The 21,246-nt window shown below is 24.3% G+C and overlaps 1 protein-coding gene across 1 annotated transcript; it reads left to right on the forward strand.

The window, feature by feature from the left end:
• Positions 1-2,855: 2,855 nt before the first annotated feature.
• LOC129965969 (mitochondrial-processing peptidase subunit beta-like) lies at positions 2,856-20,514 on the forward strand. Its single transcript, XM_056080283.1, has 14 exons — positions 2,856-2,976; positions 7,953-8,171; positions 8,274-8,403; positions 10,670-10,868; positions 11,425-11,504; positions 12,222-12,334; positions 12,431-12,535; positions 13,479-13,517; positions 13,626-13,720; positions 17,341-17,406; positions 17,548-17,664; positions 19,260-19,317; positions 19,419-19,494; positions 20,151-20,514. The coding sequence occupies exons 1-14, from the start codon at positions 2,914-2,916 to the stop codon at positions 20,213-20,215; spliced, it is 1,425 nt and encodes a 474-aa protein (XP_055936258.1). The 5' UTR covers positions 2,856-2,913; the 3' UTR covers positions 20,216-20,514.
• Positions 20,515-21,246: the final 732 nt, after the last annotated feature.

The following is a 21,246-nucleotide window of genomic DNA, read 5'->3' on the forward strand; positions in this document are numbered from 1 at the left end:
TTAAGATTATTATATGTTATTCTTTATATATTTTGTTTCTGTATTTCATTTTGGTGCATATTATTATAAATACATGTGTGTATGTTTCATACAGAGAAAATGACACAGAAATATATATAGATTAAAAAAAATGCAAGAACTAAGAAAAAGCAAACAGTAATCAAATGAAAATTAAAAGTGATGCTTTTATTTCTGACTACACTATTCAACTGTAAATCACTACTATTAACATATACACTGTTTGTTCATTCAGGTCACCAAATTAAGTAAAAAATAAATGCAAGTTAATAGTTAATATTTTAACTACTTAAAATCTATCTTAACTTCTTCCATATATGTCAGTTAAACCTCAGTGTATAAGGAAATTGCAAACCAAGAATAAAAATAAAATTTAAAGAATTATGATAATTAACTTAGTAATTAAATATTTCAACAAAATAAAGATTTTTTTTTTTGAAAAAAATATTTTAAAAACATGACATTGCTCTTGAAGATGAAGGGGAAAAAATGCTCTTTTCAAAATAAAAGTTTAAAATTTCTTTCTTTTTGAATATCCATTTTATCTTCGAAGATAAAACTAAAGGAAGCGCACACACATACAAACACAAGAAAGCAGTTTCAATCACCATTAAGGCAAAATATATGGTAGAAAAATAACTTTCATTATAATTTTTATAAATTAAACTCATAGCTTAAATTTTGCATTATATTAAAACTAAAATTTCCTAAGGATACAAAATCTACAAATTTATTAAATTCTTCTATTGGCATATGTTTATTGCACATTTTAATTTTATAAAATAATTTTGAAGGGTTATTAATATAGGGTAATTTTACTTTTTTACCAATTTTTTATTATCTCTACCTTTCATTTTTTTTGTATCATTTATTTGTTTATATGCGTTTTATTATGTGCATTGCCTTTATTGTTTTCTTTTCTATCCATTGAAACCAAAAGGAAGGGTTTTAAAAGTGGGTGTAATTTAATATAGGGGCTTCAGGAGTACAAGTGTTGGCTCTGGGTGTAACAGGATACTGCAAAACATAACAAAAATCTACATACTGCAGAATAAACTTTTGCTTATCAGTGTTGTAATAATACGAAGAAATTCAGATATGCATTTTGATATCATCATAGGTAATAAAAAATGAATTCACATTTGTAAAACATGCTAAATTAGTAAAATAATATAATAGCAAAAGAAATGGACAACCATCATTTAAAATTTTTTTTATATTGTTAGAATTAAATAAAAAGTATATCTTTTATTAATCATTATTATAATCTAATGATGATTTGATAATAGCATACAATGCAAATGAATTATTAAAGGCCTTTTTTGAATAGTAGGCATTACAAACTTCAGTTTAATTAACTAGAAAAAAAAAATTACTCTGATTACTTTTTGTTAAATTGTACATTTAATCAAAAGCATTATAAGAAACTTCTCTAAGTTATAACAATACAAGAAGAAATCATAAGCAACTGAAAGATAAATGGGAAAAAAAAAAGTCTCAACTAAAAAGTTAATCAGAAAATTCTTTCATTTAAATATCTGCAAATAGTTTTAGAAATAATGCTATTAATTTAAATAGAATTAAAATCATGTAAATTATGAATTTTATTTAATTTTTATACATCAAAATAAAAATTCAGAATATACTTTGACATTGATAAATATCATTAATTAAAAAATATTAGAAAAATATAACAAACATAAAATAAATTGAAATAAAAGCATTCATTAAAAAAATTTGGCAAATAAGCACCATGCTCTTCAAAATCTGATTAGATATCAAAGCATAAATACTTCAAAATACTAACAACTAATAACACAGTTGATGTTTCATTCTGCAAGAACTAATATGTGCATTTTGAATTACCAAAAAATTCATCTCATATTTTTCTATACAATTCAATTTTAATGAAAAAACAAAGTAAAAGAGAGAAACTAAAAATATGTATATAATCAGCCAAAAAATTAAAAACATAATCAACAATTTATATCATCTTTAATCCAATGACAGAAAACTTCAACTTCACTAGAATTTAAAAATAATAGGCATAAAATAGGTATCATTTAAACTTTTGTATATGATCATAAAGTCTAAGATGAAAACTACAGAATGACATTTAATTTATGTCTAAGCAAAAAATAATTTAATGAAAAAAGTTTACTTAAAACACATTTCTAACAGAATCGGTACGAAGGGGTCAACATATAAGCGAGGGCATTCAACTCTTTAATGACCCATCAGTGCAGCAGAATTTCCGCATTAAATATTATTAGAAATTACAGAAGAGTACCACACACGCACTCAAATCTGAAGTATTTTAGATTTTTTTAAATGCTGGTTTGATGATAAATAAATGATTTATTAAAAATACGATAACTAATATTAACAAAAAAAAGTAAACAATATTTCCATATGAATGAAATTAATCAAAAAAAATTTCAGATTTGAAAATTAGATTAAAATTACAGATTATGAACTTTCAGAGTTTATAAAAATTATAATAATATACAGAAATAAATTATCTTCCTATTAAAAATAAAGAAAATGCCACATCGTTGGACCACAACACGAACTTCCAGTTCAGACAGATTTATTTAAGAAAGAATTCCATTTTCCACAATTTCTCTTCACTTTACATCTTTTCATCAATTGAAGTTACTCAGAGTAAATAAACAATTTAAATAAAATATCTACAAAAATAATTTCAATAAGGGATCATAAAATTAGTGAGTTTCTAAAGTTTCGATGAGTACATTATTTAATTTGGTTCCATTATATATTTAATTATGAATATCTAAAGTAACAAATCTTCATAAGACAGTGGCAATAAATTCATTAACGAACTGAACTGAACTGCTTACAAGGTTGTGTTACGGGTAAGCAGGTCGGTGAAACATGTCTGCAATGAATATTTTGAAGATCTCGTCTGCTTTTTCTACTTTATTCAAACCTCGCTCTGTAAGATTCAATTCCAGATTTCTTAATTTAACTTCCAAATTCTTCTCCGATGGAGGTTTTTTTCTTAATGATCTATTACGTGCTTTCAACTGTTTTATAACTTTTATACCCTTTCTGTTTTCTTTTTCATATAAATCTTAAAATTTTCATTATAATCTTTGTTAAAAGATACCAATTAGAAGAGACCTTAACCATTTTAAATATATTATATGTTATAAACATTAATTTATACACTTCTATTTCAACAAATATAACAAACATTTAATTGCTTCTAATTCATTAGCAGTACATTTTTTAATTTATTATGTAAATTATATTATTTCTTAGAAAACTTTCTATCCTAATATGCATTCTACATATAACATTTTTAACCTTCTGTATTGTTGATTTAAATTGTTTATGATTTCAAAATTTTTATACTTTTTTATGTATAATAAATATTAAGCTCTCAGAAACTGCATGAAATTTTATCTAGTGTTTTCTTTAATTGAAGTAGTCTAATTTTAACTAGTTAAAAATTCTTTTTTTTGTACAAAAATTATATTGAGTTTTTTTATAGAAAAATGGCAGTTTGAAAATTCTTTTACCCAATGTTCATATTGTTTCACTTTTTTATTATTGTAATAACTAAATGACCCCTTATTGTGTTGCATTATGTAATGGGATATTACTTAAACTTTGTAAGGTATATTACTAAATTTTAAAATTTAGTTTCCTTCATTTTTGTTTTACTTTTGGAATAGTAGGAAAGAATTGGGTGGAATGGAGCAGCAGTGTTTATGTCTAAATAAAAGTTTAGATACTATTTCTAATTTCTCCATAGAAAGAGCAACTATAGCCCCTTGCTAGATTCTAATTGTCAAACCAGCTATAATATTTGTATTTAAAATAGAAAATGATTTTCATGCCTCAGAAATAAATGCACATTCTTATTTTTTTCAATGATTTTTTTTTCAATCTTATATTTGTGAAATAAAAATATTTTAAATATATAATAAACTCAAAGATATAGTGTTTATAAACAAGCAGTCAAATTAAGTTTAAATATAGCATACTTTATGTTGCATGCATTTTAAAAGAAATTCTTCAGAGGGAGGAATGGGACATACTCAATTACATTTCAATACATTCTCTAAATAGCTAAATGTAGTAACAATTAAAGTTTTTAATTTTTCTTGGTGTTGTTTATTAAAGTTAGTTGTTAGTGTGTTACAATGCACAGCATATTGATGATTTTAAATTTATTAAAATATATAAGTTAGTATACATAATTATGTTATATGGTGCATATTTACATACATGTATTTTAAATAATATACTACAATAAAAAGGCTGGGCTTCCATTAATCAAAACAAAAAGCATAAAATCCAATCTTTTTCAAAAACTTAAGACCACCTGTGTCTTTAAATTACTTTTGTTATTCTTTGTTTTTGTCAATAATTGTATCTTACAAAGCTTGAATTCATAATGTAGCTTATTCTATATCACTTCACAAAAATACTTTCTACTTAAAATCATGTTTATCACTTAATTTTAATTAAAGTAAATTCTACTATAAATAAATTAAATAATAAGTAATATAATAAATAATTAAAAAATGAAGGTAAGTTATTAAAGTTATTTATTAAAATGTTTCTTTTAAATAAAAAATAATTAATAATTTTATCTTTTTTTTTATATCTAAAAAAGCCCCAAATATGGAAGTAAAAGCATTTAGAAAGAGAAAAATATATTAATTAATAAAATATTGCAATCAGTGAAAATGGTTGTAAAAGAAAAAAGTTTTTGAGATGTAGCAGTTCCAATGAAGATTTCAAAATCAGCTCTTGTTTGGCATGTCCAAACCCATAAATCATTCAATGAAAAGGGTATTGAAATGCATTATTTATTTATTTTAATTTTTTCAAATCTTGTTCCATTCCTCCCTGATATGTGTCCCATACCCCAGTCATATAAATTCAAAAATAATCAAAAAATTTTAAGTATGAAAATATAAGCTAGTTGTTTGTATTTTGCTGTTTTTGTATTTTTGTCTCTCATTCCTCCTAACTCTTCCCTATTTATATTTTTTGAAGTAAAGTATTTATGCCCCTTTCTTTTTGTTTCCCCTTTTCATTTTGTAGTCATTTCAGTTGTTTAGAATTAGATAAAAATCCCTAATGCTCATGCCTTTCCATACATAAGATTTTTTTTCCTGAATTAACATGTTTCAAAGAAAACCCTGCAAGAATCCCCCAGTAAAAGGGCTGGGGGGGGGTAGCACATATTTTTTCTGTTGTGTTTAGGTATTAATTCTAAAGCAGAAGGAAAAACACGCAGAGTACGAGCTCTTATTGACAGTGGTTCGCAGCGATCATACTTATTAGAGAAAACAATTAAAGAAATGAATCTGAGGCCCATTGAAATTAAAAATATCATACATTCGGTATTTGGTGGATCTATGTTAGAAAAACAAGATCATGGACTATATGAAATAACCCTTCAGAATTTGAATACGGGATTCACTTACGATATGCAAGTCCTCGATCAACCAATTATATGCGGAAAAATACCTCGGATCCAAAAAGGAAATTGGCAAAAGGAGTTGAAGAAAAAGAATATAATACTCTCTGATCAAGGCTAGATTGTCCTGACATTGAATTGCTGATAAGTGCTGACTTTTGCAGACAGTTATTTTCAAGAAATATATATGCTCTGAAATGTGGATTAGTAGCATATGAAACAAAATTAGGCTGGCTGATCATGGGTAAAGTTTTTGGAGGAAAAGAGAAAAATACTTCTGCTCAACTGGTGATTTCAATGCTAATACAAAATAGCTCCATCGCTGATCTTTGGAAATTAGAAACTTTAGGTATGGATCCTGAACTGTCCAGGATCGATTCTGAAACTGTCCAGGTTTTGGGGTGGGGGGGATATTACCTTTCTTGATAATCCTGTCTCAACCATATTAAAAATATCTTCACTTCATAAAAATGAAAAGTTGGAAAATCAAGATGTTTCAAGAATGTGAATAGCTTGCCTGTTAAATTTGCTTAAAAAAAATAGTTAATAAGAACAATTTTTAAAAGCTATCCTCTCAAATTGTACAGACAAATGTATTCAATGAAATGCAAGATTTTTTATTTATTTATTTTTTTGTTGATCCATGTACAGTCCATATTATAGATTTAAAATTGCATAGTATATGAATCCAATTTTTCCTGCCAACTGCATAAGTAAAGCTATTGTTATTTGGGAATTAGAAGATTATTTAAAATGCACTATTGAAACTAATTTCTGAAAAATACTTTTCTAATATTGAATATAGAGGCAAGAAAAAGTCGATAAACATGCTGGAGAGTAAATGCATCTTATGTTCTTTTATAAAAGATAGTTTCTCAGAGATCAGAGTTGATGTATTTGAGAATAAAAATTCTAATAAAAGAGAATTCTTTCTCATTTCATATAACTTTCAGAATTATATAGCTTGCAATATAAATCTCCTAACAGCAGACATCTGACTCTTAAGTGGTTTGATAGGTACAGAATCAAATAGTTTGAACTATGTTCAAAATGATAATGAAGGGCATGGAATCTCTTCAGCAAAAGAAGCTATTAATTTTTTGAAAATAATGAAAGTGTTCCTTTCAAATTTTGTGGGCCAAGAAAAAGGCTTGCAAAATTTCATACATATTGAGAATACGATTTGTAATATCGTTTTCAAAACAAGATGCAAACAAAGTAAAATAATTTATTTATTTAAAGAATAATTTTAAAAACTAATATCTAAACCATTGTGAAGGAAGTAATAAATAACATGTAGCTTAAATTAATTCTTTTATGATCGGTATTTTATTTTATTGCATTCCAATTTAACATTTTCTGCTTGTAGCATTATTTTTTTATCCTTTGAATTACTTTAAATTAAGGGTGTATTATTCATTATAATGATTTATTAGGTTATGGTATTTCATTTGCTTTCAACCTTATCAGATTTTTGTTTATTTGAATTTAATTTTGGATTATTTCTGAAATTAAAAATGTTTAATTTCAGTTTTTCTCCAAAAGTTTTAATTAATTTCCTAAATTTTGTTTTTAAAAATATATTTAGAATTGTAAAGTTAATTTTTATATCTCTGGTTGTTTTTCTATGAAGAAAAATAAAATAATGATATGAAAAAATAAAATGTTAATTTATTTTATGTTGGATATGTTAATTTTATTTATCCTTTAAGTTATTATAATATGATTTAAAATGTTTTAAATAAATTGCATTTTCAGAATTGTTTATTCTTCACTACTCTTGCACAACATGCTTGAAATGCTTCACAAAATTTTCATGCTAAAATATATATACTTATTATATAAAATAAAGTTATTATTCTGAATGATTTCAATGAGCATGGTAGCTGGTATTTTAGATTTTTTACTTGATTAATTTATATGATAATTTTTACAAAGAAATTAAAATAATGCTGTTTTTGTGATATATGTGATAATTAGCTTTTAAAACAGTATGGGGAGGGAAAGCAAGTAGTTTATTTATTTCTTTTTATATTTCTTAAAAATGTCTGTTATTCTAAATTAAAGAGAATGAATTCATTGTGAATAATCCAAGTTTAATATCTTTTTATAATATGATTTTATGCTTAATATTTTTTTTACTAATATTGAAATGTTTTTAAACCATAAATTAAGGTTAGTAGATAAACTGTTAGTAGATTACTGAGTAGAATTTTACTTGTAAATAATTAAGTATTTGTTGTCAAAAGAGGATATAAATTAGGTCTTTTATTATTCATTTTAGGTTCATCATTCATTTTTGAAAAGCCTAATATTTATTATTACTAGCTTTCTGTATTTTACATCTTTCAAAATAAAAATAGAAATTTCCAAATATGAGAATTTTTCAGATTTTTTAAAATTAATTTTTTTAATTACTTAATTATTAATTTAATTTTTATTAAATTATAATTATATTTTTTCTTTACCCAAGGTTTTTGGAGTCCGTCAACTCTCAAGAGCCACATATGCTCAAACTCTGTTGAATTTACCTGAAACTAAAGTGACAGTGCTTGATAATGGTTTTAAAGTAGCTTCTGAATATCATGATTCACCATCTGCTACTATTGGTCTGTGGGTAGATGCAGGAAGTCGGTATGAAACACCTGAAAACAACGGAGTAGCTAATTTCTTTGAGCATATGGTATTTAAGGTAAATTAAGATTTTTAGTATAATTTTTATGTTTTAAAACTATACATACTTTTTAATTCTTAATTAATTTTAATTATTAATTTCTTTATTCTTTTTATGTAGGGATCATCTAACAGATCTCAAAAAGACTTAGAAGTTGAAGTTGCTAATATTGGTGCACAAATCCGTTCGTATACTGACAGGGAAGAAACAGCTTTCTATGCAAAATGTCTTTCAAAGGATATGAGTAAAGGTATTTGAATATTATACTTTGATATATTTTTGAGTTAAAGATTTTATTAATCTAAAAAATATTTAATTTTTAGAAGTTTATATTTATAAAAATTCCTTAAAATTTTACTTGTATAGAATCTATTAAGAAATAAATATGTACAATTTTCCATATCTTTTATAATTAATGAATCAAATAAAATCACTTGTAAGAAACATAAGTGTATATCAAAAATTCCCTTCTGTTCACTCTTCAAGAAACAGATGAATAATTGTAGAGATTAAAGTATAAATTAAGAGAATCCTTTTACATGCATTAGGAAAATAGAAATCTGAGAGTACTGGCATAAAGCTTTGTGCAAAAATTAAAGATAAGAATGTAATGTTTTTATTCTACATATGTTGAAACAACTTTTAATATAATTTATGAACAAGCTGGTTGAGAGAATGTTGCATTAGTACTTTTGATTTTTTTTTTATTATTATTATTATTGAGTTTGGTATTTAATCAGGCCTTTGAATTTTAAAAAACATTAAATTGCATGCACATGCTTTAAAAAATATTGTTAAAAAAATCATCTGATAATTTTAATAAGCATTTTTTTTTTGCAATATTTTACTATTAATTGTTTTATAAAAAAATGAGATTTCATGAAAATTGATTTTTTTTTTGTATCAAATATTTAAAAAAAAACATTTGGCAGTTGATCCATTTTTTTTAATGATAAAACTTTTTTAATGATTTTTGAATCCTTTCCTGTCGGTTTAGTTTTAATATAGTTTGATTGCAAAACTTCAAAAGGTAACTATTCCTAATTTACATAACATTAATATTGAAATATAAACAAAATTCAACAATGAACAAAAGCGTTTGATTTTTTTTTTTTTTTCCAATTGCAAATATATAAATAAAATGGCTAAAATTGTGATTTCAAATTAGTCATGTCTGTTCAGCTAGCCTAAAAGAATCTGTTTATATATATATATATATAAATTTATTGCTGTAAGTTTTGTAGTATTTAAAATTTGTCTCTTTAGATGTATTATAAAATTTTTCTATTTGCATTAAGGTATTTTATCAATATTTCTAAAAATTATTATTACATTAAATTAGACTGGCTTATTTAGACTATTAGATAATCAAAATAAATTAAAGTTTAACTTACAATTAAAAGATATGTTTTTTTAAAGACTAATATCTGTTATTGATGAGCTTACTGTTTTAGAAATGTTAGAAGTGTATGTAATATAGTGTTCATAATATAAATAATATAAGTAGAAATAAAATTAATAGTTTAGGTAGTTCATAATAAAACTGGGGAGCATTTGTAATTAATTAATTCTGTGAAAAATTAGCTCTGTAAACCAGAAATTAAATTTGCTTCTGATTGTACAGATTTTTCAATTAAATAAGTGAAATTGCTATGTATTGAAAATTTCCATAAATTGAAAATCTTAAATGTTGTGTAATTTCAAGAAACTTGAAATTTTATTAGAAAAATAATTACATTGAATAAAATTTCTTTCTACACCCTCCCCCCTTCTTTTTTAGAACAATTTTTCCTTAAAATATTAAGTATACATATTATATTTAAAACACTTCTTAGTATTTCATTCATGGGAATGATATAAATTAAATCAAGTGGAAAAATGTTCTATAGTTCTTAAAGCGGTAAGAGTTCACAGAAAAATGAAAAGCTGTGTAAGAAAGTTATAAATGTTGCTATCTTATAAATTATTTGTAGCTTCTGCTCTTCCCTTATTTAGACCAAGATTTTTGTTACAAATTTTCTTTTAGCTTTAGATTTTTCTTAAAGCAAATATGATCCTAAACAATACTTTTAAAATGTGAAAGAGAAGTTCTGCTAAATAAAGAATTTTGAAAGTGTTTAAAAAATAGTGGAGTATTGTTTAGTACAAAATTTTGATTTCATGATTAGTATTTTTAAAAGTTTTGAAGGGAATGAGTATGTTGGTTAAAATATTGTAGTCAAATTTACAAAATTGTATACATATTTGTTTTTTTAAAAATACAATTATTTGGTGGTTTATTTTCTTAATCTTCCTTTTCTTAATTTAAAATTATCGTAAAAATTTTATGAAATTTTTGCATTCTATATTTCTGTATACTGATTTTTTTCTCTTGACCTTCAAATTCGGTATGTAGAACTTTCATTGTGCATTTATGTAAAGTTGCTTAGTGTTTTTTAAATTATAATTTTTCTGAAATTAATTTTTTTCTAGAAAAACTTTATTAATATGTATATATATATATTTTTTTCATTTAGTTGTAGACATTTTAGCTGATATTATAACCAATACCAAACTTGATGAACATCAAATTGAAGAGGAACGAAGTGCTATTTTAAAAAGATTACAAGAAGCTGAGAGTGATTACAGATTAGTGACATTTGATTACTTACATTTGTCAGCTTACCAAGGAACTCCTCTTGGTAAAACTATTTTGGGACCAACTGAAAATATCAAGTAAATATATTGGCTTAATTTTTAAGCTGGTGTGAAGTAATTAAATTATTTACATATTTGTTTTTATTTTAATGCTTTCTAATGAAGATAAATTATTTAGATATTTAGAATTAAAGTTACAAATCAGTTTCTTCTCATTTCTGAAACTTATACTATAAAATGAATTCTGTAATAATATTGCTTCATTTCTTATTTTAATTTTGTTTGCAAAAGATATCATGATTATGAATAAGATTAAACCTTTTAAATCAGTAAAACTATTGATATATGACAGTAATAAGTTAATGAAGATTATGGATTCTCAATTTGTAGAGAGCAGTTCTGAATAAATAAACCAATCTCCTTTTTTTTCTTTTTTTGCCTTTTTAAGTCACTTTCTCTTTTTCCAAGACTTGTTTTATGAGTGATCTGGAATCTAATAAACAACCATAATATAAATGTATAGTAAGAAATTTTAATTTAATCTACCAGTTATATCATAATATATTCGTAAATTTTTCACATTCTTTCTGATTTTATATATTTGTATTATTATTTATACCCATGTTTATTTCAGGAAACTCAGTAAAGAAGACATAAAATTTTATGTCAGGAATAATTTTGTTGCACCTCGTATGGCATTAGTTGGATCAGGAGGTATCCTGTCATTTTCATTAATTCATATGAATCATAAATCATCTTTTATTTTTCTGCATTAATTGTCGCATTTTGAATAAATATACTTATTTTATAAATATAAAGAAGAATTTTCTTAAAATTTCTTTTAGTTGTTTAATAATAAATTATAGAGCAGACTATTGAAATATATCTGTGCATTATTTGAATGTGAGCATTAAGAACTAGAATAATTTAAACCAGAATTTTTTCTATACTGAGTTAAACATCATATATTATAAGTACTGAGGTGGGCCTACCTCACTAGTCTTACTTCCTAGTATTAGGAAGCTAAAACTCTTTTGATCCTCTTGGATTTTGGGGTGGGGAAAAAAGGCAATATTTTTCATTTCAATATGATGTATTATTTTGGAAAAATTGTGAGTTTATCCTTGTTAGTTCTTAATGTTTCATAAAATCTGTTTCTTTATTGGCGAAATAAATATTCTTTACTATTACTGCTGATCAACAAAAGAAATTATGTAAATATTTTGTGATTTATAATGAATGTGGTTAACAATATAGTGTTTAAATTTTCCATAAAACAATAAGCAATGTTTTTCCTTCTTTGTTGCATCTCTACTTAAATATTTATAATTTAATTTTCATTTTAGTTTACCAATACATTTTCCTATTTATTATCTGTTATATTTATTATTTTACATTAATTACATAATGGTTTAATTTTTCCCTTTTCAGACATCAATCATGATGAACTTGTGAAACTAGCTCAGAAATATTTTAGTTCAGTTCCTCATACATATACAACAGAAATACCTGTTGTAAAACCTTGTAGATACACTGGCAGTGAAGTAATAAAATAATTTAATCAATTCTTTCTTATATTATTGAAAGTTAAACTTTATACAATTATTGCATTATCCTTCATTATATATTACCTTTTGTAGATTCGAGATCGAGACGATTGGTTACCTTTTGCCCATGTAGCTGTTGCTATTGATACATGTGGTCACAATTCCAATGATATATATGGATTAATGTTAGCTAAAACGGTAATTTAATACTTTATCAAATATTATTGTAGTTGGGATTTTGATGCTTTTGTAGCTTTATGAAGTTATTATTCTACATAAAAAGTTACATATTTTCAGTCTATAAAATATTGAATTTCTGAACTGAAAAAATGAAATAAAAATAGTATTTAAATTTTGATATGGAGTGCATTAAACAATAAAATACTTTTACAAAATATTCTCTTTAATTGTTGACCATTAGCTAATTTCTAAACCTTTAAAGATAGCCATATACTTCTTTATAAATAATTCTTTAAATGTTATAAGTAATTATATTTTATATTGTTAGTACTTATTTAAAAAGAGTTGTAATGTCTAATGCAATTCCCCAAACTTATGCTTAATAAAATATTTTTAATATATTAACAATTTAAATTTTTAAAAAAATTAGTTCCACTCTTCTGCGACTGAAAATGACTAAATCCTGGAGTTTTAAATTTCATTATTTTAAACCAATCAGTACTTGTCTCAAGTGAGTACTTCCTCTAAATTGGCAGATCTTCTTCCTAGAGACCATTCTATGTATATGTATATTCAAAGTTCCATTGTCAGTTTTAACTGTAGAAGTGTTAAGAATATATTACTAAATAGAACCAGAAGATTATTAAAGTTAAAACACCATAATAATTTTAGTAGCGCCTTTATATACTTAAAAAAATAAATATAAATCATTGATATCGTATTTTTCTGTGTGTGATTGTTTTCTTGTATCTAATTGTTTAGAAATTTGCTACTGCGATATAATCAGTGTGTGGACATCCTGCATATATTAAAGATGATATCAAAAATTTTTGTAAAAGAATATAATACATTTGTATAGGAATTTTTGTAAAATTTATATTGAATATAAGCAAACAAAATTTTTTTAAAATTCTGAATTAATTAACTACACATTTATTTTGCTTATCTTAATATTTTTCAGATTGTAGGAAATTGGGACAAAACCTTTCAAACTGGTGAAGTAAGTACATTTGAAGTCTTTAATTTCTTATTGAAAATATAGCTTATTGTGTAAATTCTATAATTTAATATTGCTTTATGTAAATTCATGCTTCATTTCTTTTCTAAGCATACTCTCAACAAATTGATCCACAATATTTACAAGGAAAAACGTTGCCACAGTTTTGAATCGTTCCATACTTTGTATCGAGATACTGGATTGTGGTGAGAATCACATTTTGTTATGGATGATTTTTCTTTAAATAGCTATAAAAAATCTACAAAATTCTGTTGAATTTTGTTTGAATATTAATGTGTATTATATGTAATAAGGTATATTTTATGAAAGGATAGAAATCTTTGTAAGCATGCATTTGAAGGATCCCAATTTTTAAAATTTAAAACAGTCTACTTATGTCGCAAGTTATTTTTATACTGATTATTTATCAATACTTATTATCAGATAATTATTTATGAAGTAAGCAGTATTTCTTTTATTTATTTGATTGAAACTGCAAAAACAGTTATATTATAAAATATCACAATTTTTAAAATATAATTTAAATATTTTAGATATGGTCTGCTTAGAGAAGCAGGGGAATACTAACAATGCACTTGCACTAGCATTTATGTTTTTTTTAAAAGACCTGTGCTGCCGCTGCTGTTTTATTTCAATCCAAATATAATGCAATTTGTGCAGATTTCAAATCCACCAATTTGGAGCAAAGTTGGGTAATTTGCGTCTTATCTATGCCCCTAAAAAATTTTTGAACGCTATTGTTTCTTTTAAGAAAAGATTCTAAATTTATCATAAACTTGAGAAATCTTTATAATTTGGATAATGCTCATAACCTAACTGAAGATAATCTTTTCAAATGTTGCCAAGATTTAAATACAACTTTGCAAGATATTAATTGCATTGATTCACTTAATAAAATGAAAGTGTATTATTGAATTTTACTTTTCAGGATCACAACATTATACTAGTATTTTTCAAAAATAAATAAAAAAAATATTTTTGTTGTTTATTACTGTATTGAAAATTATATTGACCTCACTAGTTATTGTTACAAGGTTGACATACTACCGGGAGAACAGATAAAACCAGGAAAACACAGAAGATTTAGAAATTGACAAAGAAAACCAAAGAAATTTCAAATTTTTCATCAAAACCGTGAAAATATAGGGATTTTTGAGTTTCTTAGTTATTTTTTTCCCATCTAAAAATACTAATCTATAAAGATTTCTAGAATAAAATATTAGTCATAGCTTCTAAAAACAAAACAATATCATTTGTGATTATGTAATGTAATTTGCCTTTTTTCTCTTTCCCTTTTTTTTTCTGTATAGATAATTCCAGTTTTGATTTGCGAGACAGTTGTTCTTTTTTTGTAAGATTCCTGAATAGGCATATGCAAGAATTCTGTAACTGCATGAAAGAATATAATACATTTCTTTAGTGGGAATATTCAATTTGCATAAGCAGCCTGGTGGTGTTTATTCAATAAATTCAAATATGGTGGAACTAGTTTATTGTTTGAGAAACTGTCAACTTATTCAAAGTAGATTAGAGGATTTTTTAAAACAATGTACTGCTGAAAATCCATATTTAATATGAACTAAGCAAATAAAACAATCACTCCTGATTTTGCTGAATAGTTCGAGGAGTCCTGCAAAATCCATTTGTTGCAAACTGCTCGCATTGTAAGAAGATAATAAACCTAAGTAATATGTGAAAACATACACTTTCTAGTCATGCCAAAAAGAATGTATTTTATTTCACCTAAATCCTTAATTTTGTGTGACTTACAATTAAAGAGCTTGTGAGGTAATATACCCCTCCCCACTTAATTTTATAATTTTTGTCTTGTTAAATTCTAGATAATAAATAAAGATGTTTTTTTGTATATAAATATAAACCTTATTATAATATACTATTATTTCAAATAATGTTAAATTGTTCTTCCTTTACTTGCTTTTTCCTGTCCTTAAAATCATGTTGTGTTATAACTAACACATGAGTGCTATTCGCACATTTCCACATGTCTCTCAAATATATGTACAGAAAAAACACAAAGATTTTTTTTTTTTTCTTTTTCAGATTTGTATAGCATTCTTGTATAGCAGAAAGATCTTTCTCAACATTGAAAAGGGGGGGGGGAGAGGATTACTTAACCCAGCAGTAGAAAAAAAAAAAATACGATTTGTCTTTTTAGATATTTTATTTATTATATCCTAAGAAACCCCCAAAATTACGATTTTATTAATGAATGTGCTAGTAGTAGGTAAAAAAAATGAAACAAAAATCATATATTGTAACCATATTTGTTTAACCATTGTATTGTAATCATATATTGTTAGAATGTGTCACATATCAAATTGCATTTTATAAGTTTACGAGGTAATAATTTTGGTTATTTTATTTACAATAATGTACATGATTAAAATGCTAACTTTATTAAAGTTATTCAGTTAGTTTTCATTTTAATGTATTCTGCAAATCTTTGCTGTACCAATTTGTGTAATGCAATAATTATTAAAATACAATAACTCTTAATTTTGTTATGTGAAATTTGTTTTTAGAGATCTGCTATTCATTTTTGCACTAGCTTTGCTTTTATTTGGGTAGCCTTGGTTATTGTAAAATTTGCATTTAATGTGCTTTGGTTGGCATGTATATTAATTTTTTTTAATAAAGCAGATTAGTGCAATTAGATTGAAAATATCTTTGCAGTTGAGCTGACCCAAAAATAATGTTCAATTTTGATCATTGTCTAAGCTTGACGAAAATTAGTTGCATTTATGATTCATATAATGATAACCATTAAATTATTAGAATTGTATCCTTCCTCCCCTCTCTTCATTTACATGAAGCAATCTATCTCTAGTTATCAATTAATCATTTTACTTCTCTCTTCTCTTCATCCATTTTTTATGGGCAATTTGATTGTTTATGAGAGAAATAAAAAAATAGATCCAATGATAGTTGATAAAAACTATTTATTTTTATTTACATGAAAAAAGGATTAAATATTTTCCTGTTTCTTCAGTGTAAGATTTTTTTTAAAGTTTTCCTTTAGTCTGTATAAAGTAAAAGTAATTAAAATTTAAGGGAAAGACAAAATGGTAAAGTTTTTGAGTTCACCAGTGTCCTCTAAAATTTTCAAATACTATAAGGATTGTGTATGAACATTTTTTAATTTATTATACATGTTTTTCATTTTTAGACTTTCATTCTATAAAATAAATTAAGTGCAGTGTTTTATTTACTGATGAAATATGCTTGAAATATTTTAATAATAAAAACAATATTATTATTATTTCCATCAATAATTTTAAATTTAAAATGTACTTTCTTGTTCAGTAGGATTCATTATTGAAAATTATGGAGTTTTTAAACAAATCACTTGAGAGATAAATTTTGAGCAATTTGACTATTTCTAACAAACCAATTATTCAGAATTTTTGAAAACTTTTTTTTTTTTTTAACTGAATTAAAAATTTTACAAACTAACTTCTATTTAAACTTGGACACAAAATATTAAGAATATATATATATATATATATATATATTTATATATTGAACTGTTGTTGCTGTCATAGATGTAAAGCAGCATGTATTTTCTAAGAAATAACTATTATTATTCTTTTATGGGTGAATTGACAATGTGGATATTTTTAAAATTTTCATTATGTTAATTTAAAAACAATATATTTTAGTTTCATTGTCATGTTATCCTTAGAAAATGATTTATGGCTTTTGATTGTAGCAAAAGAAATTTTATTTGGTTCTTATTTGAAAACAAATTTACATTTGTTATAATTAAATATACTTTTATTTTTAGGGGTTGCTATTTTGTTATGGATGGATTGGTCCTGGATGATTTTATGTTCAACTTGCAAAATGAATGGTAATTTTATTTTAAACTGTTTATGTATTATTATTTTATGTAGACTTCTATTCATTAATACTTTCCACTTACATGACAATGCTTAATTTTTTTTTTTCCTGTTATGGTCTATTTTATGATCTTCATATTGAAATTATTTAGGATGAGATTATGTGTAGCTATCACTGAAACTGATCTCCAGGTAGCCAAGAATCAATTGAGATCTAATCTTTTGGAAAGCATGGATGGCACAACTCCAAACTGTGCTGATATTGGAAGGTAAGAAATATTTCTTTAATTATTAGCTGCTGTACATTGTTTTTAAAGCATTTAATGAATTTTTTAATTTACTTATTGGAAATTTCTTAAGCTTCTTGTTTTGAAAATGTTTGTATGATGGATTAATAAAATTTGATACTAGTGGCTGGTTTATAGGGATTATTAATTGTATTTGATTTGAGATAACTGTAAACAATATTATATATTGGAAATCAGAAACAAAAAAATATTTAAAAAAAATTGCCAAAATTCTGGAAAAATTCACACAGCTATTAAACTGGTATCATTAAAAATACCATTTTTTAAATTTTGAAATGGTACAAAATTCATTTTTGTGCAAATATATTTTTGGAAGTTAGCACAGAAAAATACATAACTCTGAGAACTGAGTGCAGAAAAATACAAAACTGAGAACTGGCTTCAAGTTGCACAATCTTATTCTGCAGGATACATGCTAAATTTGAGAGCTTTAAATCAAATAGTTTGGCAAATAGAATGTTAATACTCACACAGAGAGACACACTCATATATTCATCTTTATTATTAGTATAGATTTCCGAATTCCTTATGAAAGTTATATTGTAATTTAAATTTACTGTGGCTTTGAAAAAATACATTTATCATACTGAAGAATGAATGGAGTTTGGTATGAAAGAGATGAATGTGTTAGTTGCAAATTGGATGATTTGTTTAAACTATATATCAATTATATTTATTTAAAATAAGGTAATTAAAATGGCTTATACTAAAAAAAAAATAGGTGAATAAATTTAATTATTTTATCAATATTTATAAATAATTCATTTGTGAATGAACTTTTAATAGTTAATCTTATTAATACATTTTTTATGATTCCAATCCAAAAGCATAATAACTTGATTTTAAAATGTGTACATACATACCTTAATGAAATGTGTAGAAATGTGAGAAAGATGAAGGAAGAACCTGTTTTTTCATCATACATTGGATACATGAATGGTAGATAAGTAATTTTCAAAATGAGAAAAGATAAACATTTAATGAGAGTAAGAAATATTCTTTATGATTTGTGAAAAAAATGTTCAACATAAATTTATACATTATTAGATTAAAAATAATTATTACATATTATTTAATTTAAAAATTTAATTTTGAGGGACGGAACACTTTATTAATAGTCAGAAACTTAATTTTGATTTGAAATTAAAAATTGCTAGTAACAATTTGGAAATTAATTTCTTTCATGCAATGTAAATGAAATTTATTAAATAGAATTAGCACTTTGCAATAATTTTGAAAATCTTATTTGCATAAATTTTTTTTTTATGTAACTCATAAGATGGGGCAGAATTAATAACTTTTATAATGGATTTTAAAGTATCAGTTTATGAAAATGTTTCCTGTACTTTAAATTAGGGCTGTGTATATATATATATATTCTAGAGGTTTATATTTTATTGAGAAATTATTATTCATTAATTTGAAAAGATTAACTAATATAAAGTTGTTAATGCAAAGTTAAATTTAGAATTTAGATTATTTGTATGTATTGCCTGTTTAATTTTTTTTTAACTATTTTGTGTTTTCCTTTTATAAACTGTTTTTTAAATTACTAGGCAAGTTCTCCATTATGGGAAAAGAACTCCATTATCTGAAGTTGATGAGCATATTCAGGTAAAAATTTCTGAAATAGTATTTAAAATTAAAGAATTTTTATTGTTAAAAACTACCTTACTGAATTATTATAATAAAAATATTTTTCCTCCTTTTTATAGTCTGTAGATTTGAAGCAATTGAAAGCTATTTGCTCTAAGTACATTTATGATAGATGCCCAGTAATAGCTGCAGTGGGTTAGTAATTTGCATATTTCTCCTTATCTATATAAAGAATAATCATGATTATTGTGAAAAAATCTTTGGATTCTTTCATATGACTTATTATGTATATTATATTTTATTATTATTATATTATATTTTCCCCCATTTAATTTTATTTTAAAATGGCTATATATTATAAAATATATAAATGTATTAGATTGAGAAATAATCTATTTTAAATTTTAGTAATAATAATAGTTTGTAAATATTACTGTCATGCTTGGAAATCTCGTTTATTCATTTATAATAAAAAATTTCAAAAGTATACAAATACTTTCCTAGTGATTCATTTTTATATTAATTCATGTAAAAATGCTAAAAAATGAAAATACATTTATAAAACAAGAACATTTAGATGACATGCAAATTAACTACAAAAATAATGCTATATGTCATTCAATCCATTTCTGAAAATAAATATTAAAAGCTCCTTGTAAAGTTTCTTTGTATCTATTTTGTTGTGTATTTATATAATTTTGAATAACTGGTTCAGTTTTCTTTTTTTGTCACTACATAGATGAATAAAATATAAAAATAACTTTATAAAATCTTTGTGTTTGTCCCTTTTATGAACTTTTTATTTAAAAAAAAAATTAGCAATATTATTAATGTTTTCTTTTTCTTTCTAGGTCCAATTGAAGGCATGACAGATTATAATCGTGTCCGTGCCAATATGTACTGGCTCAGAGTCTAAAAATATCTAAATCTTGGAGCATAAACTATCATAAAATTTTCTTTAATCATGAAGTTGTAGTTTTATGAAAAAAGAACTGTTTTCCCACAAAAATTCATTGCTTGATATTTATTTTTTTATGAAGTAATTTTTCTTTTTCCATTAGACTACATACATTTATTTAAAATATTGATTTCTGTACAAACATTTTAAGCTAAGAAGAATTTAAAAAATTTTGTGGGAAAATATTGGTTTACATCACCTGATAGGAGTAATTTAGTTTTCAACTGTAAAATATATGAATAAAATAGTATTTGTAATTTTGTCTAATTTCTTTCACTAATTATTTAAACTTCAATTACTTTCTATAACTTGTAAAAATTTCTAATAATTCCAATATGCTGAATGAATATTTAGCATTGTTCAGGAGACTGAGAATCAACTTAACAAAATTCTGTATTGTAATCAATTTCATGATTATTCCAAGAACTAATATAATTTGAAAATTTCTTTTATAGCTAATATCTTTTTCTGAGACAAGAATATTATATAACAAACTTTTATTATTAGCCAAAGGTCAGTAAACCTACTGACCTTTGGCTAACCTTTTTATGTAGGCAAAGAAATTTGTAGTTAAGGCCTCAAAGGATAAAGGTCTGTTTGGTGATTTATAAAAAATAAGTTGATTATATAGGATTAACTTCTTTATGAAATTAAGAAGACATAATCACTGAATTTTAAATACTGTGGTGTATTACACAATAACTTCCAAGACACAGTTATGAACAGAATATTTACTTTCTTCCTTCTAATGAGTTTTCAATTAATTGATATTACATAAGATACTGTATGTTAATCTTATAAGTCCTGAAACTTATGTGTTTCAAATAAAATAATTTTGTAGCTGAAATATCTTACTATTGCATAAAGAAAGTGGAATAATTAGAAAAATATCCAATACTTGCTTGTATTTGCTCATTGTTCAGGTACCAAATTCTTAATTCTTAATATTTCACAAAATGCACCTCAAAATACAATTTATAATTTCAGTT

This window comes from Argiope bruennichi, chromosome 4, assembly GCF_947563725.1.
Source record: "Argiope bruennichi chromosome 4, qqArgBrue1.1, whole genome shotgun sequence".
In the NCBI taxonomy this organism is placed as follows: domain Eukaryota; kingdom Metazoa; phylum Arthropoda; class Arachnida; order Araneae; family Araneidae; genus Argiope; species Argiope bruennichi.